General features: G+C 49.4%; 3 protein-coding genes across 6 annotated transcripts in view; 1 reads left to right on the top strand and 2 right to left on the bottom strand.

Moving 5' to 3' along the window:
• Nucleotides 1-156: 156 nt before the first annotated feature.
• On the bottom strand, nt 157-6,538 carry wdr20a (WD repeat domain 20a). 2 transcript variants are annotated; one of them, XR_014731771.1, is made up of 4 exons: nt 6,172-6,538; nt 4,571-4,753; nt 2,271-4,353; nt 157-1,408 (listed from the first exon to the last, which is right to left on the bottom strand). XR_014731771.1 is itself a non-coding variant. In XM_084677864.1 (4 exons), exons 1-4 carry the CDS (start codon nt 6,433-6,435, stop codon nt 1,355-1,357), a joined length of 1,836 nt encoding a protein of 611 aa, XP_084533990.1. In that variant the 5' UTR covers nt 6,436-6,538; the 3' UTR covers nt 157-1,354. The 2 variants fall into 2 exon arrangements, 1 of the variants encoding a protein (XP_084533990.1); XM_084677864.1 differs by having other exon boundaries at nt 3,019-4,353.
• A 29-nt stretch (nt 6,539-6,567) lies between these two features.
• LOC146299914 (uncharacterized) lies at nt 6,568-8,761 on the top strand. 2 transcript variants are annotated; one of them, XM_084678037.1, is made up of 6 exons: nt 6,568-6,929; nt 7,010-7,101; nt 7,332-7,403; nt 7,560-7,655; nt 7,800-8,387; nt 8,476-8,761. In XM_084678037.1, exons 1-6 carry the CDS (start codon nt 6,890-6,892, stop codon nt 8,491-8,493), a joined length of 906 nt encoding a protein of 301 aa, XP_084534163.1. In that variant the 5' UTR covers nt 6,568-6,889; the 3' UTR covers nt 8,494-8,761. The 2 variants fall into 2 exon arrangements, with proteins under 2 accessions (XP_084534163.1, XP_084534171.1); XM_084678045.1 differs by having other exon boundaries at nt 6,573-6,929; nt 7,040-7,101.
• A 134-nt stretch (nt 8,762-8,895) lies between these two features.
• Nucleotides 8,896-14,308, bottom strand: part of dync1h1 (dynein, cytoplasmic 1, heavy chain 1) — a 29,674-nt gene continuing 24,261 nt past the window's right edge. For both annotated transcript variants that reach the window (XM_084677717.1, XM_084677727.1), the window contains exons 63-77: nt 14,177-14,252; nt 13,878-14,038; nt 13,641-13,752; nt 13,478-13,538; nt 13,220-13,343; nt 12,995-13,108; nt 12,698-12,868; nt 12,386-12,603; nt 12,143-12,246; nt 10,823-11,031; nt 10,511-10,664; nt 10,242-10,384; nt 9,894-10,062; nt 9,559-9,683; nt 8,896-9,407 (exon numbers count right to left, since the gene is read on the bottom strand). In XM_084677717.1, the coding sequence (XP_084533843.1) occupies nt 9,279-9,407; nt 9,559-9,683; nt 9,894-10,062; nt 10,242-10,384; nt 10,511-10,664; nt 10,823-11,031; nt 12,143-12,246; nt 12,386-12,603; nt 12,698-12,868; nt 12,995-13,108; nt 13,220-13,343; nt 13,478-13,538; nt 13,641-13,752; nt 13,878-14,038; nt 14,177-14,252 (2,070 nt within the window). In that variant the 3' untranslated portion in view covers nt 8,896-9,278. The remainder of the gene's footprint in view (nt 9,408-9,558; nt 9,684-9,893; nt 10,063-10,241; nt 10,385-10,510; nt 10,665-10,822; nt 11,032-12,142; nt 12,247-12,385; nt 12,604-12,697; nt 12,869-12,994; nt 13,109-13,219; nt 13,344-13,477; nt 13,539-13,640; nt 13,753-13,877; nt 14,039-14,176; nt 14,253-14,308) is intronic.

The following is a 14,308-nucleotide window of genomic DNA, read 5'->3' as shown; positions in this document are numbered from 1 at the left end:
ACATTTGTATGTGACGAACAAGTCTATAATGTCTTATCTGTAATATTACTGTTCAAGTATATGTGAATGAATGTTTAGGTCCTTGTTCAGCACTTTAGTATCAAAGAAACCATTTCACAGCTTTTTTTTACAAGAGGATGGAACAACAGAAACCAATGTATTCAAGATTATTTTAATATTATTAATATGTATATTTTCTGCCTTAGAAATATAACTATTTCCTTAAATGATGACAAAACGTCCACTAGAGTAATGATCGGTTGTTTTTGCCCCATCAAATCACTGAATTACAATATAATACATATGATACAGAGCAGATTTTAATCTGAAATAATATTAAAATAAATGCTCAATAGGTACAAATGTTTTAATAACATCACCATCACTCAACCTAGTAGTTGTCTGTGAGTTCTTGCACACCCAAAATGTAAAGCCATCTTCTTCTAATAAACTAATTTTAAGTGCAAACAATTTTTTTTTTTTAAGAGACTATGATTGCAGCATTCAGCTTTACAGATTCAGGTTTCAAGACCAAGGATGTCAAAGCTGAGTGCATCAAGGCAGCCCTCTCGTGTCTGCTTTTCTCTCTCCTTTATAGCAGTTACAAAACATTAACAAAGTAACAAAATCAGTGCAAAGTTCTCACTGGGGAGATTCTAGTCAGGAGAAACAAGACTGCGATTAGTTTAGATGCAAGCAAATCCATCGACGCTTACATGTTTGGCCTTAAAGGGACAGTTCACCCAGATGATGTTTCAGCCTGTATTTCCAGGCCTATTGCGTGCTTCCAATGTAGAGGAGGTCAATGTTGTGACATTTGGGTGGACTGTACCTTTATATTCAAGACACATGACTGGTTTGCATCAAAATAAACAGAGCTTGAATTACAGAAACATAACAACCAAACAGTGAGACATGAAAGCAAAAGGGAAAATACAGAAACTAAAACATAAAAATTATATTCTGGAGGAATAAGAATATGGCACACATCGCACCACAACCTCTCTCTTCACATGTGTATCAGCAGATGTCTACCAGAACAGCAGATAACCAGACTCGGGTCAATCACTTGTAGCAAATACTTGGGCTCAGGGTGATTCAAATGATCTAATGTAATGAAGCAAACATATCAACCACAGAAGTTCCTACTGAGGCAAATCAAACACACCTCAATGACTTTTAACGTCTTTAAAGTAATTGATCAATGTAATTGACCCAAGTCTACAGATGAGAGAGAGAGGGAGGTGGGTGGGTGGGTAAAACAAAAAGAACAGAATCTTGCAGTGGTTTGCGGGTGGCGAGCAGAGAAGCCTGTGGCTCTGGGTTGCAGGGTCTTTAGCAGCAGATAGAGAGGCTATACTACAGTTCCACTGGGAGAGCTGGCTGGGTTTTGGGATGACAATAACCCCTGGAAAAGGAAAACAAGGAGATTTGCATTGGGAGACTTGACACAGTAAAGCAACATATGTTGATCACCCTCTCATCCTCTGGACTGTTCTCCCTCTAACCCTCTCATCCTCTGGACTGTTCTCCCTCTAACCCTCTCATCCTCTGGACTGTTCTCCCTCTAACCCTCTCATCCTCTGGACTGTTCTCCCTCTAACCCTCTCATCCTCTGGACTGTTCTCCCTCTAACCCTCTCATCCTCTGGATTGTTCTCCCTCTAACCCTCTCATCCTCTGGACTGTTCTCCCTCTAACCCTCTCATCCTCTGGACTGTTCTCCCTCTAACCCTCTCATCCTCTGGACTGTTCTCCCTCTAACCCTCTCATCCTCTGGACTGTTCTCCCTCTAACCCTCTCATCCTCTGGACTGTTCTCCCTCTAACCCTCTGGATTGTTCTCCCTCTAACCCTCTCATCCTCTGGATTGTTCTCCCTCTAACCCTCTGGACTGTTCTCCCTCTAACCCTCTCATCCTCTGGACTGTTCTCCCTCTAACCCTCTCATCCTCTGGACTGTTCTCCCTCTAACCCTCTCACCCTCTGGACTGTTCTCCCTCTAACCCTCTGGATTGTTCTCCCTCTAACCCTCTCATCCTCTGGATTGTTCTCCCTCTAACCCTCTCATCCTCTGGACTGTTCTCCCTCTAACCCTCTCATCCTCTGGACTGTTCTCCCTCTAACCCTCTCATCTTCCGGACTGTTTCCCCTCTACCCTGCCTTTAGAGGATTGAGTAACGTGAATCCGTATCACGATAATTGGAAAACCTTTACTCAGACAATGAACACATAGTTAAGGAAGTGTCTGAGATATCATAGTCACACACTACCTGGAACCACCCAAGATTACACTAGGAGCCAATGGAACAACTATGGATGAACCTGGAGATTCTTCTGTCATACATTCTTAGATCCCAAAGTCCTGATGATGCCCAGTCCTAGACATGGCTACAGTAGGAGAAACTCACTGAAGTGCATCTATAACATGGGTGCTGATGAGTGAAGTGTCTTTTAAGAGTTGGACTGCCAGTTGTGCTAGGATGGTTTGGGAGGCTATTTGAACAACCTAGGACCTGATCAGATTGGCCCTCCTATGTTAGACGTTTATCCGTTCGTCTTCCAACCTTAAACCTCATCAACATGTGAGTACAGTCCATAGGCTCTGCATATCAGGCTGTGGCTTAAGCAGGAAGGTGTGAGCAGAAAGAAGACAAGTATTTGGTAAAGCTGCTATGCCTTGTGGTACAGTCGTGAGCCTACTGTCATGTCCTCCTCTAAAGGTTGTATTCTTACCACCTTACGTTTCTTAACATCTTGTTTGAATAATAGGCCTTGGTGTGGGGTAGGACACACGTCACAGACAGTTTGAGGTGATATAGCACTGCTTGTGCAAGAACAAACAACCCTTCCTCCTTAACTGAGCCTGTTTGTCTGAAATGTCCAGTAGGGAGTCACATGGATCAGGTGCAACAAGGTCACTTCCCTGCCACAGCAAACTGGTTTAGCCTACGACGGGGACTAGAAGGCAAAGAGGAACCCTCGACTAAAGCACACGCGTCTGATTCAAAATGAACTTACCACTTTGCCAGGCCTCGCCCATGTGCAAATAAATCCCTCCTGACAAGCAGTCACTATACAGTCCTCTAGAAATATGAGTACAGTCAGCCTCTCGTGTGCTATCTTTTTACAGATGAGGGGTTCTAGCAGTGGAACGTCTTCCATGCGCGGGCACAGCAGCGTGCCCAGGGTCTTGGCAGGGTCCGTCTTGTTGGTTTTGGTCAGCATATTGAGCTTATCGCTGCTCTTGCTGCTGATGTGGCCCATGCTGTGGTTGCGTTTGTGGTCCTTCTCGTGGTGCCGCTCTTTGCGGTCGTGGAGCGACAGCGTGGCAAACTTGCTGACGCCTGTGGCATTGGCGCTATCCATCACTCCCCCGCCCCCTCCTCCACCACCCCCTACGACCCCCCCTCCACCCTTGCCGCTGCTGTTGGCAGTGGTGGTGCCAGCAGAGTGTGGCAGGCTGTTAGAGCGGGGCAGGGGGGTGGGCAGGGGGGTGGTGGCACCGCTGGTGTTGCCGTTAGTGCTGGGGTTGGTGGTGATGATAGTTCCCCCTGGGGGGCTGCTGGCGTTCATGACGTTTGTGTGTGTTCGTGTCCTGGAGAGGGGCAAGTGGGGGAACAGGATATCCTCTGTCAGGTCCCACAGGCAGAGCTGGGTGTCCTGGCCCACAGAGCCAAAGCGGTAGGTCACACTAACAGGCCTGCTGTCCGTGGAGTTTCTCTTTGAGAGGCGCGACTGCGCGCTGTTGGCCCGGTCCCGTCCAAACTGGACCTGGTCCTGGAAGTCCTCGTCGCTGCCACTGAACTCCATGGGGTCACAGCCCTCCTCCACGCTGGTGGTGTAGTGATCAAAGGCCACAACACTGACCCAGGACTTGTGTCCATGGCCCCGGGCGATGACCCGGCAGTCCAGGAAGGACCAGACGGTCACCAGGTCGTCCTCACCGCCCGCCACGATGTACTTCCCATCGGGGCTCCAGCAGACGCACAGCAGGCCGCCAAAGTAGCTCTTCATGGTGCCGTGAAGCTCCACCGCGTCAAAATTGAACACGCGCAAAAATCCGTCTTGGCTCACGCACGCCAGGAACTTGCCGTCGGGGGAGAAGGAGAACTCGTGGAGCGCCCCCTCGCCCACCGTCCACTTCAGCAGGGGGTTCCGTGTGGACTTGCTCTTGCAGGTGTGCACAGAGTAGTTCTCGCCCTGCTTCAGCAACTGGTAGTGCGGCGCCGTGGTTCCACAGGTGTGCTCCACGTTGTACAGGTACATGTTCCCACTGGCGTGGGACACCAGGAACAGGCTCTCGGACCCAGGGACCCATTTCACACACGTCACTCGTGACTTGTCTATGAGTCTCTGGGGAAGGGGGAGGAGGAGAAAAAGGGAAAATGTCACATTTTGTATGTTCATGAGTTTTACAGGACTTAAGATCTAAAAGGATTGGACACAAATCAGCTACAATATGTGGAGACACTTCTAACTAGGCATGTGATTGGCTAGAGAGAACAGCTACATTGCTTCCATCTGCCCTGTCCCTTTACACAGAAGGCAGACTTGAGGGCTTCTGACTTACCTCCTCATTAAACAGCTTGCTTGTCTCCTTCTTGATGGGGTCAATAAGCTGCACCTGGCCAGCTGAGAAGCCCACTAGCAGACACACACTCTCTGCTGTGGCTGTCAGGTGATTGAAATCATGGCAGGTGGGTTGCGTTCCCTTGTATATCCGCTTGTCTATGGGCTTACTCAAGTCTGCAGCCTGCAAGAACCACACACACACACACACAAACACACACAGAGTTAGCTCTTGGAGGGCAATCACCCCCTTTAGATACTGTGACCTGAGATATTGGGGCGCTTTTTAATGAATACATCAGACAACAGTGATACCAATTACTGGCACACTAGACAGAAAAATGACACTAGTTGCAAGTTGCAACAATAAAATAATACACCATATCTTTCTAGAAAGCCAGGGTGTCTTTCAGATAAGATGTGTTCGAGACAGGGGTGTAAGATGGCTGAGCGGTGAGGGAGTCGGGGTAGTAATCAGAAGGTTGCCGGATCGATTCCCCACCGTGCAAAATGATGTTGTGTCCTTGGGCAAGGCACTTCACCCTACTTGCCTCGGGGGGAATGTCCCTGTACTTACTGTAAGTTGCTCTGGATAAGAGCGTCTGCTAAATGTAAATGTCAGAGGAGGGGATTTCCTTAAGGTTTACTGGCCACTTATATACACAGGTCATTCCTGAGTGATCTCAAGTCAACAAGTGTTCTACTATCCACAGTCAACTAAAATAAAGGTTAACCACAAGGGTACTGTCCATTTGTGACATGACAGCTTTTAACTCCCAGACATGTTAGGCAATGACACACTAACCACATAGGACATTTAGGAATCACACAAACACAGCATAGGATCTGAAACCAAGCATGCAAGTTAACCAGTTCCTCCTTCCAGACCTGCAGTGTCATCATTACTGACAGCAAGAGATGTGCTGCATTTAGATCAGCTGAGGTCACCTGGCAGTACAGGAAGCTTTTTATGACAAGTATAAATTACGGCCACATAACCAGTTTGACATATGCACCGACACTCGCGAACTGTTATGTTGCGCAAACTAGTGATTTATTCTGCTTGATAGCCTATAGGTGCTGATTATGAATAGCTAGCCAGCCAGCTGCAGGTTATGTCATGTAGCTTACGTTAGTTTAGCTTAGCCTGGGATAGCTTCGGCGGGTCACGTTGGACCCAGCATCCCGGTTCTGCTGCACGTCAACCCTAGTCTAACATCGGATGTCACACGTATCCATGCGCAAACATTAATTTACAATACTGTGAAGTCTTCCAATTCAAAGACCGTCGACAGGTGTCCCAGTGACAGGGCTGTCAGAAACAAGCTACTGGCTAGATGGCTGTCTGGCTGGTTATAGCTGCGATAAATACAATACCTAGAAGAACACTTTTAAGGGTTGTGCTAAGTTAGCTAGTAGCACTAGCCAGCTAGCTAGCCACTGATGCTAACCGAGTACAGTACTGTCAGTAGCTGTCACTTTGTTTTGGTCAAAATTCTAGCAAGTAAGGCAACATAAACCTGAGGTAATAAAAACGTCTGGCAAACTAGGCAATGGATAAATACATTGTTAAACATTCGACAGTTTAAGCACCAAGTTTACCTTTCTAACGCCTTTGTAGATATAGAAGTAGAGCTCCCGGCCCACATTGAAACAGATTCTGTCGCCGTTGCCAGACTGGTCATTGACGTTAACGAAGGAGACTTTGACGGGGTTCGAGCCTTGGGAATTGAAAGGCACCCTGTTGGGTCGGCTGTATTCGGAGTGAGTGAGGAGTTTATAGACACCTTCCCGTGTGGTGAACTGAGTTTTAATTTCGTTCATCTCCTTCCCTCCTCCCTCCGCTGCCATCTTTGAAATTAACATTCATCCTTCCTCGGGCCCGGATCTTACGCACTGAGCGTGCGCTTTCCCGTTCACCACTGGAGGAAAGTGGCGACTGTCTAGAAGAATTCTCTGGCGCTCAACTCTCTCAAACTGTATTTTGTGGCGTGCGCGTGCAACTGTGCTGCATGTGCGATCAATGGCAAACGTCTTTTCTAACAGTTTAATCCCGACGAAACACACCTTCCATGATAACGCTTATCAATCAAGATAAATCTATCAAATGCATCCTCATCAGTTAATTTATCTGAGATCAGCTGTGTTGGCATGAGTAATTGAACAATTAACAAACTTCAAACTTGACCTTTAAACAACTGGTCTAGATTGAATCATTAAATAGCCTATATATCTGATGAAAAAAATATTGAATTAAAATGCATAGTTGGTGAAAAGTAATCACTTACTGTCACTGCCCACCTGCTGAAACAGCACCAGCATGGCAACTTCAAGGCGAAAGCGACACCACTCAAATCGAGGTATGTCTGATAATATATAAAATAACTTTTCGACAAAGTTGCAAAATATTTACCCCAAACAATTCTGCAAAACTGCAAAGCTACGGCTCTTTGTCTTTTCGGTTGCTCAGGCGCAGGAAAAGTTGTTTCAAACGGCTCAAGTAATGTGGATAAATTGGCTTTCAGATATATGGTGAGTAAATTACGTAAAACAGAGGGCAAATAAAGCTAAGCAACACTAAAGATTTTCGGCTAGGCCCCATTTTCTCGTCAATCGTCATATTATAGTTTACAGGCCTATAATTAGCCCGAAGATTTTTTTCAGAGGGAGATTTCTGTATACCTTTGTCATTCGTCTTTCACTTGGACGAAGCACCACGTGATACAGGATCAGGATGCCTCATTCCTCTTCTCTTTCTGCAGATGTGTAAGGTGGAGTCAAGCACAGATTCAGAGTCTGATGTTAGTCCGAGATGGTCAGACACCAGCACTATGGTATTACATTTGTGGTTTGTCCACTGAATGATAATACCCTGGTGTATTTGAGCTCTATTTAGAAACCTGTAGAAGAATCCCAGAATCAACCCCAGTGTTGTAGGATGTTGATGTTGCTGTTTTGAGTGCTTGTGTCCATCCTGCTGTTACTCTCAGGGCTGTGGTAGCAGTGCAGCAGAAAGCAGACCAGTCCAGCGGAGTTTGTTATGCGGACATAAGCCTGCTGGTCGACATCCTTCATATCACTGCTTGGTATACATCCCCCCTCTCATATGTCTGTTCATACTTTAGAGCTGATCTCATTCTGGAAGTCAAATGTTACATACGGAGACCTGCTGAGCTAGTGTGTTTAGCTCCAGTGTGGGAGCTGAGCACCAGTTTCTTTTCTGTCTCAAGTCCATAGATCCCTACGATGGGAGCTCAGAGGACTCAGACGTGTCTGACTCACTGAGCTTCCCCTGGAGGCAGAGGCAGCCGCAGACGGGCTGTCGTTGTTGGGGGAGGACCAGCCGCCGGGTCCCCTTTCACTCTGCCCCCCCACTCCTCCGAGGCGTCAGCCTGAACGAGCTGAGGGCCGTAGAGACAGAACCTGGCAGGGCCGAGCAGAACCAACAGAAGACCTTGGACGTCCAGATGAGGTCGACCAGCGAGTTGGATCATTGGAGTTGTGTCTTGGAGACTTCATCCTCCGGCCATAGCAGAGAGGGAGAGAGTAATCTGACTGAGAGCACTTTTGAATCAGGAGGGCGAACTAGATCTGTGGATTCTGGGATGCATACCACGTCCTCCCCTTTCCCCTGTCTGGGAGAAAATTCTCTCTGCCTTCCAGAAATGTTTTCAGAGAAGTCTGTAGACAGCCCCTTCCCTCTCAGCTGTGCATCCAAAAGAAAGTTGGGTCTGCTTGGTCTGCCAGGCAAGGAGGAAGAGACTAGGAAGAGGCTGTGTGTCTCTAGGATGGAGATGGGAGAAGACTCTAGTATGGATGTGAGTTAGATCTTTGCAGGTCTTACAAAATGCATATCAAAATGCACACTTGAACCATGACAATAACTTGTTCTGCTCTCCTTCACAGGTCTATAGCGTCCGGTGAGGTCCGAGGTTTTCCTAGCCTCCAGGGTTTTTGTTCACACCATGGGAAGCCGCAGCATAGAAAATGCATGTGCACATCACCTTTCTTTCTTTGGGAAACAAGTCTTGTCAGTTTAGAGGGATTTCACTGATGCCCATTTTGGTTGAACATATCTTGAAATATTTATTTGTTTAATGTATTAATTTTGGGCTCTTCCACTACTGTATGGTCGTATCATTTATATTGTGAAGTCATTAGACTTTGATATAAAATAAACACATGGTTCTGAACAGTTTTTCCTTTGTCCATAGTATTTAAAACCCTATTAACAATGAAAGCTAAAATAAAATGACAATGTTTTGGGCAAGCAAATAACTGTCCATGTTCCACCTGCATGCACACAGATGCAAAGTACAAGTACTGTACGAGTCATTGGTGCATTTTATTTTCCATGTTATTAACTTGATACATATGTTATTTCCTTCATAAAAACATACAAATTCCTTCATAAAAAAACACTTCTACCTTCCTTTATCAAACCCATCCTCCTTTCCATTCACAGACCACCTGACTACATTCTCAGACCTTCCAGAAAACTTCCTACAACACTTAATGGATACATGCAAAACTTCCAGTTAAATGACTCCACCAAAACTACGACTCGGATTATACCATGTTTTAGATAAGACCACATTACAGAGTAAGTTCTAAATGGACTAGACTACACAGAACAGGTTACTAATAAACAACAGAGGATAATACAGAGTTAATGTGGTTTCTCCACTGTATTCTGGGGGGTGTCATGTCTACTCGTTGCAGAGGACAGCCACCCCGCGCTCGTAGAAGTTGTGGGGGTCCTCCTTGGTGGCGATGTCAAAGTCCACGGTGAAAATAAGGTCCGCTCTCGTGAAGTTCAGATACACTGGCAAAGTCACCTGGGAGAGAAACAATGAGAATCATCAGTGATACAGACTTGTGCCATAAATAGGCATAGTGAATGCACTTCCATATCATTTCATTAGAATGCATCAAACAAACTCATAAACGTCAGATGGCTCTGGCTGTCCAGTGAGCTGTGGGTCGTACCATGTGTCTCTTCTCAGTGCTGCACTGTTTGATCCAGCGCAGCTGTGTGAGGGGCAGCTCTGTGGAGATGGTGGTGGACAGGGACAGCTTGTTGTTGGCGCAGGTGGCCCCCTGCAGCTTCAGACCTGGGAGGAGGAGGAGGACGTGGACGGGACGGACAGGTACAACAGAAAGAGTCAGCTTCACAACAACAGAACAGTAACTGAAGGTTGAGACTAAAACTCATTGAGTTGATTAGTTCATTAAAGAGCCATGGTGAAACTCATGTTTACAGTGATTCAGACTCTAGTTGTGCCCTCAGCTACATGGCTGGATGACTATGATGATGATCTGACCTTTGATGCCGAAGCTGCAGGCATCGAGGGCAGCTCCCTGGGCAGTGGTGACGTTGACCTCCAGACAGAGCTCCTCCAGGGACCAGCTGTTGGCCTGGGCCACGTACTGACGGGTGGCTGTGATGTAGGCCTCAGGCACAAACAGGCTGCCCAGGCACACATGGATGTTCTGTAGAGGAGACAAAAATAGGACAGAGAGGAGAGGTGAAGACACAAGAGGAGAAGAAGAAGAAAGGAGAGTACAAGAGAGGAGCGGACGAGGAGAAGAAGAAGAGAGGAGGGAGGAGCTTAGGTCAGAACAACCAGGTGTACACATCTTTTGCTTGGGGACTTGAGAGGTTTGTGTACCTTGAGCTCCTTAGCGCCCCCGCTGGCGGCTCCCTGGGAGATCTGCTGCAGCTGCTTGATCCTCTCACTGAAGTCAGCCACCCACTGGATCACAGTCAGGGAGGCTGGCACTGTGTAGCGGCACCAGCCACGAGGCAGGATGCCTGGAGTAAACACACATGGGATGGGTATATGGACACATGCAGACACAAACACAGATCCCCCACCCCACCGGGAGTACATTTGGGTGTAATTACAGCGGGAGAGATTGAAGGTGTGCATGTGTGTACCTTTGACCAGGTCATTGATGAGGGTGCGTAGGTCGTTGGTCTGCTTCTTCTTGCCCTCACAGACGTGCACCACATCGGTCAGGTCCTGCCTCACCTCCTGCAGCATGCGGCCGCCCATCTTCACCTCGCGCTCGAAGAAGCGGAACAGAGGGTCCTGACAAGGGGGATGGAAAAGCTTGTTAGCATCTTTTTAAAACGTGCCCGTCCCCGACCAGACGTGTCTCTGATCTTCTGGGAGCGGACCCCCGATCCTACATCTGCTACAGGTGACAGAGGACTGACTCATTCCCCCCCCCCCCCCCTCGGCAGTACCTTGATGTTGTCAACAGTGCGCTTGAGCGGGTTGACCGCCTCGGGGATGAGCTGCAGCCAGTTGCTGGAGGTGGTGCGGATGGTCCTCATCCAGGCCGGCTGGGTGTCCGAGGACGAGGCGGTCCTCTGCTTCTTCTCCGTCTCGTAGGCGAGGTCGTCCTCATCCTCCAACATCTGCATTTTCAGCATCTTACCCATCATGTCCGTGCCTGAGGCAGCCAGCAGGGGGAGACAGCCAGGCACGCGGGAGGAAGTGGGGGAGGGCGCATGCCCGTGGTGCATCGAAGGGAGGGAGGGGGGGAGGAAGAAGAAATTAATTGTGGACGACGTACACGAAGCATTGCAACGCCTTAAAACGAGTTAATCCTAAGAAAGGTTGTAGTGTTTAACGTAGACCTGTCAAGCAGGCACACAGGCAGATAGACTGAAAACAGAAGGGATCAAAGACAGTCAGACACATGCAGACATAAACAAAATGAAGAGTGTTCCAGAGCTCTGTGAGGATAGAGTGAGGGAGAGAAGGACAGGGAGAAGGATGGCAGACTGTGGGGATGGTGGAAGTTGGAGCACGGTGAAGGGATCAGGGAGGGTGGGATCAGAGTGAGAGGACCAGGGTAGGTGGGGGTTGGATGGGGGGGACAGGGTGACGGTACCAGGGATGGACCAGGGGCAAGGGACCAGGGGCAAGGGACCAGGGGCGGACCAGGGGCGGACCAGGGGCGGACCAGGGGTGGACCAGGGGTGGACCAGGGGTGGACCAGGGGTGGACCAGGGGGAAGCGGTCTGATGGATGTGAAGAGTACAGCTGCTGGAGGGTGAGGACGCAGACCCGCCCCCCTGAGCCTGCCCAGGGCCGAGCACCCCCAGCCCTGCGTCGCCCTCCTTATCACCAGAGTCCTACAGTACTGCCTGGTAAACACTGGCTCCAGGCCTCAACTCTCGGACTCGGTAGTAAGACAGAGCGACAGCAGTGGAGATGCTCTACCCAGAGATAGTTCTCATCCTGTCAGCCTGCATGGAGGAGGCTGTGGAGAGATCTGTTAATGCTAGAGTACACACACACACACACACACACACACACACACACACGATATGAGAGGCAATGGGAACAGAAAAAACAGCCGCCCAGCTTCTGCACCAAGCTCGACACCAGCTCCAGGAAGATCCATTACTCTGGGAGAGAAAAGGAGAACGGACGGGGTGGAACCACACTGGGAAGAGGGAGAGCAGGAAGTCTGCGTCATGGGACCGCTAAAGAGAATCCCACAGATGGAAATGGCCCCCGGCGTTGGCGAGAAAAGACCACTGGCCAAAGCGTACCCTGAGTGGTGAGCAGGACCTTCTCAGCGTTGCTAGGCAACCCTAGCCAAGATGGCGTCTGGGTGTCGGGAAGCATCTCCACCCAGTGCATGAACTCTTCCCTCCTGAAACACACACACAGATCATTGTTAATAAGATGGAATATCTAAGAATAAGTTGTGGTTTTAGGCCTACATTTTTCCCCTCACTGTCCCAGTACCGTCCAGCACTGTCCCGGCTCCCCCAATGTGGCCAGCCACTGACCGTATTCCCTCAGGCATTTTGATGTCCTTGTGTCCGTCCACCTTGAAGGCCAGTTTGAACTCGCTGTCAAAGCTTCTCGTGGTGAAGATGCGGTCCAGGAAGGTGTTGAGCAGCCGCTGGTCGAACTCGTTGTCGATGCGGCCGCCGTAGATGGACTGGGCCATCAGGGTCTTCAGGGCTGCCCAGGGGATCTTGTCAGGGGAGATGTTCTGACGGCCCTGTGAGGAGAGAGGACAGCCACGGTCAGATGAGGAGAAGACTTGGACCTAGCCGTGGAGTCGAGCTGGTGTGCTGGTGCACTCAGTGCCCGACCTTAGCGGTGTCGTCCAGCCAGGTGTCAACCGTGTCGCAGGCGGAGCGCAGGTCGGACTCTCCGAACTCGTACTTCTTGGACCAGCCCAGTGGGGCGTAGCGGAGACGCTCCTGGATCACGGCGTGGAACCAGGCCAGCAGGAAGTAGAGACGCGCACGCTCGTTGGGAGCCTGGGGGAGGAGAGGAGGAGGGTTACTACAGGCAACCAAGAGGAGAGGGGACAAAAAAGTGCTGAGGTGTGTCCTAACGTGCATTACTCATTGTGTGTGTGTGTGTGTGTGTGAGAGAGAGACCACCTTGCACATGCGGGCCACGGGGATGCTGCTGAAGGTTCGGAGCATGTTGGCCTTGACGCCTGGAGGAGGCTCGAACACGAAGATACGACCAGCTCTCAGCAAGTTGACTGGTACCTGGAGAGAGGAAGAGGAGGAGGAAAGTCAGACTGGAGAGAAGGAAACCGAAACAGAGAGCTGGAGAGCAGAGGTAGTATGGGGGAGGAGGGGGAGAGAGAGAGGGCAGACCTTGGGGTTGATCTCCATGGTGAGGAAGAGGCGGAAGCAGGCGTGAGGCTGCATGGAGTGCAGCTTCTTCTCCAGCTGCATCAGCCAGCCAGGAGCCAGGTGGACATTCTCCAACATGACCCACCTGCAGCGGCACACACACACACACACACACACACACACACACAAGTTCACCACGAGCGCACTCAAAGTTTACGCGTAGGTCTGTGGCTCGGTCTGCTCTGCTCTAAGCTTGTCCTTGCTGCCAGCAGTCCTCACCTGCCAGACTTGACTGCAGTGTTGATGTCTCGGTCAGCTTTGTTGAAGCCCTCAGCAGAACCTGGGGAGAAAATAATAAATGCATGTTTAGAATCCAATTATTTTCTCTAGTCACTGTGTGTGTGTGCGAGAGAGAGAAAAAGCACGTTCAAGGTCTTCTCACCGATGGAGATGGAGGTGATGTGTTTGCTCTGCTCTGCAGCCAGGTCTCTGACCAGGCCACTGGCATCGTATCCAGGAACGGAGCACATCAGAACTGGGGTGCTGGGCTTCACCTGCAGACACACACACACACACACACACACACACACACGGGCTGAGTCCAAGAAAGATGTGAAAGTACTGCATGGAACCTGGAGGAGGCCAGGCTGCTGTTGTTCAGCTGATCCAAGAGGTCTACCTCGTTGTCCACAATGTTGGCCAGGTCCAGCGGCTGCTCGATGATGGCCATGAAGGTCTCCCCCAGCACCTTGGAGACGAAGATGTGTGACATGGCGAGCAGGCGGTCGGGTCGGAAGGCCTGGATGAGCAGCAGCTGGTGGACCGCCTGGCCAATGGTAGCTGAGCAGAAGGTAGTAGACAAGGAAAGTTAGAAATGGGACATATTCCATGGAAGATATTTATTATTATCTAAACAAATGAAAGAGGTGTGTGCAAGAGGTGTATAATGATCCTAAAGCAGCTGCCATGTAGACTTACTGGCCTGCTTCTCCTCAGCCCACAGGTAAGGAACAGACAGCTCTGGGGAGTTGCTCTCGATCCACATGAAGAATTGCTGCAACCAAGAGAAATCCAGTCAACTTCCCTCATTTCCCTCCGTCCATACCTTGT

The sequence above is a fragment of the Hypomesus nipponensis genome, chromosome 3 (genome assembly GCF_054491055.1).
Source record: "Hypomesus nipponensis isolate SF chromosome 3, ASM5449105v1, whole genome shotgun sequence".
Lineage (NCBI taxonomy): Eukaryota > Metazoa > Chordata > Actinopteri > Osmeriformes > Osmeridae > Hypomesus > Hypomesus nipponensis.
Note: the sequence above shows the minus strand (reverse complement) of the source record. Positions and strands in the feature narration are given on the sequence as shown.

Bases quoted from the DNA above. Each gene is read 5' to 3' on its own strand.
- wdr20a (XM_084677864.1), bottom strand. From the start codon at position 6,435: ATGTTAATTTCAAAGATGGCAGCGGAGGGAGGAGGGAAGGAGATGAAC. The intron at 4,754-6,171 runs GTAAACTTGGTG...TGGTTCTTGCAG, and splicing joins TCTACAAAGGCGTTAGAAAG to GCTGCAGACTTGAGTAAGCC. The intron at 1,409-3,018 runs GTAAGTTCATTT...TTCCTTTTCCAG, and splicing joins GGGCGAGGCCTGGCAAAGTG to GGGTTATTGTCATCCCAAAA.
- LOC146299914 (XM_084678037.1), top strand. From the start codon at position 6,890: ATGGCAACTTCAAGGCGAAAGCGACACCACTCAAATCGAG. The intron at 6,930-7,009 runs GTATGTCTGATA...AAAACTGCAAAG, and splicing joins GCGACACCACTCAAATCGAG to CTACGGCTCTTTGTCTTTTC. The intron at 7,404-7,559 runs GTATTACATTTG...TGTTACTCTCAG, and splicing joins GGTCAGACACCAGCACTATG to GGCTGTGGTAGCAGTGCAGC.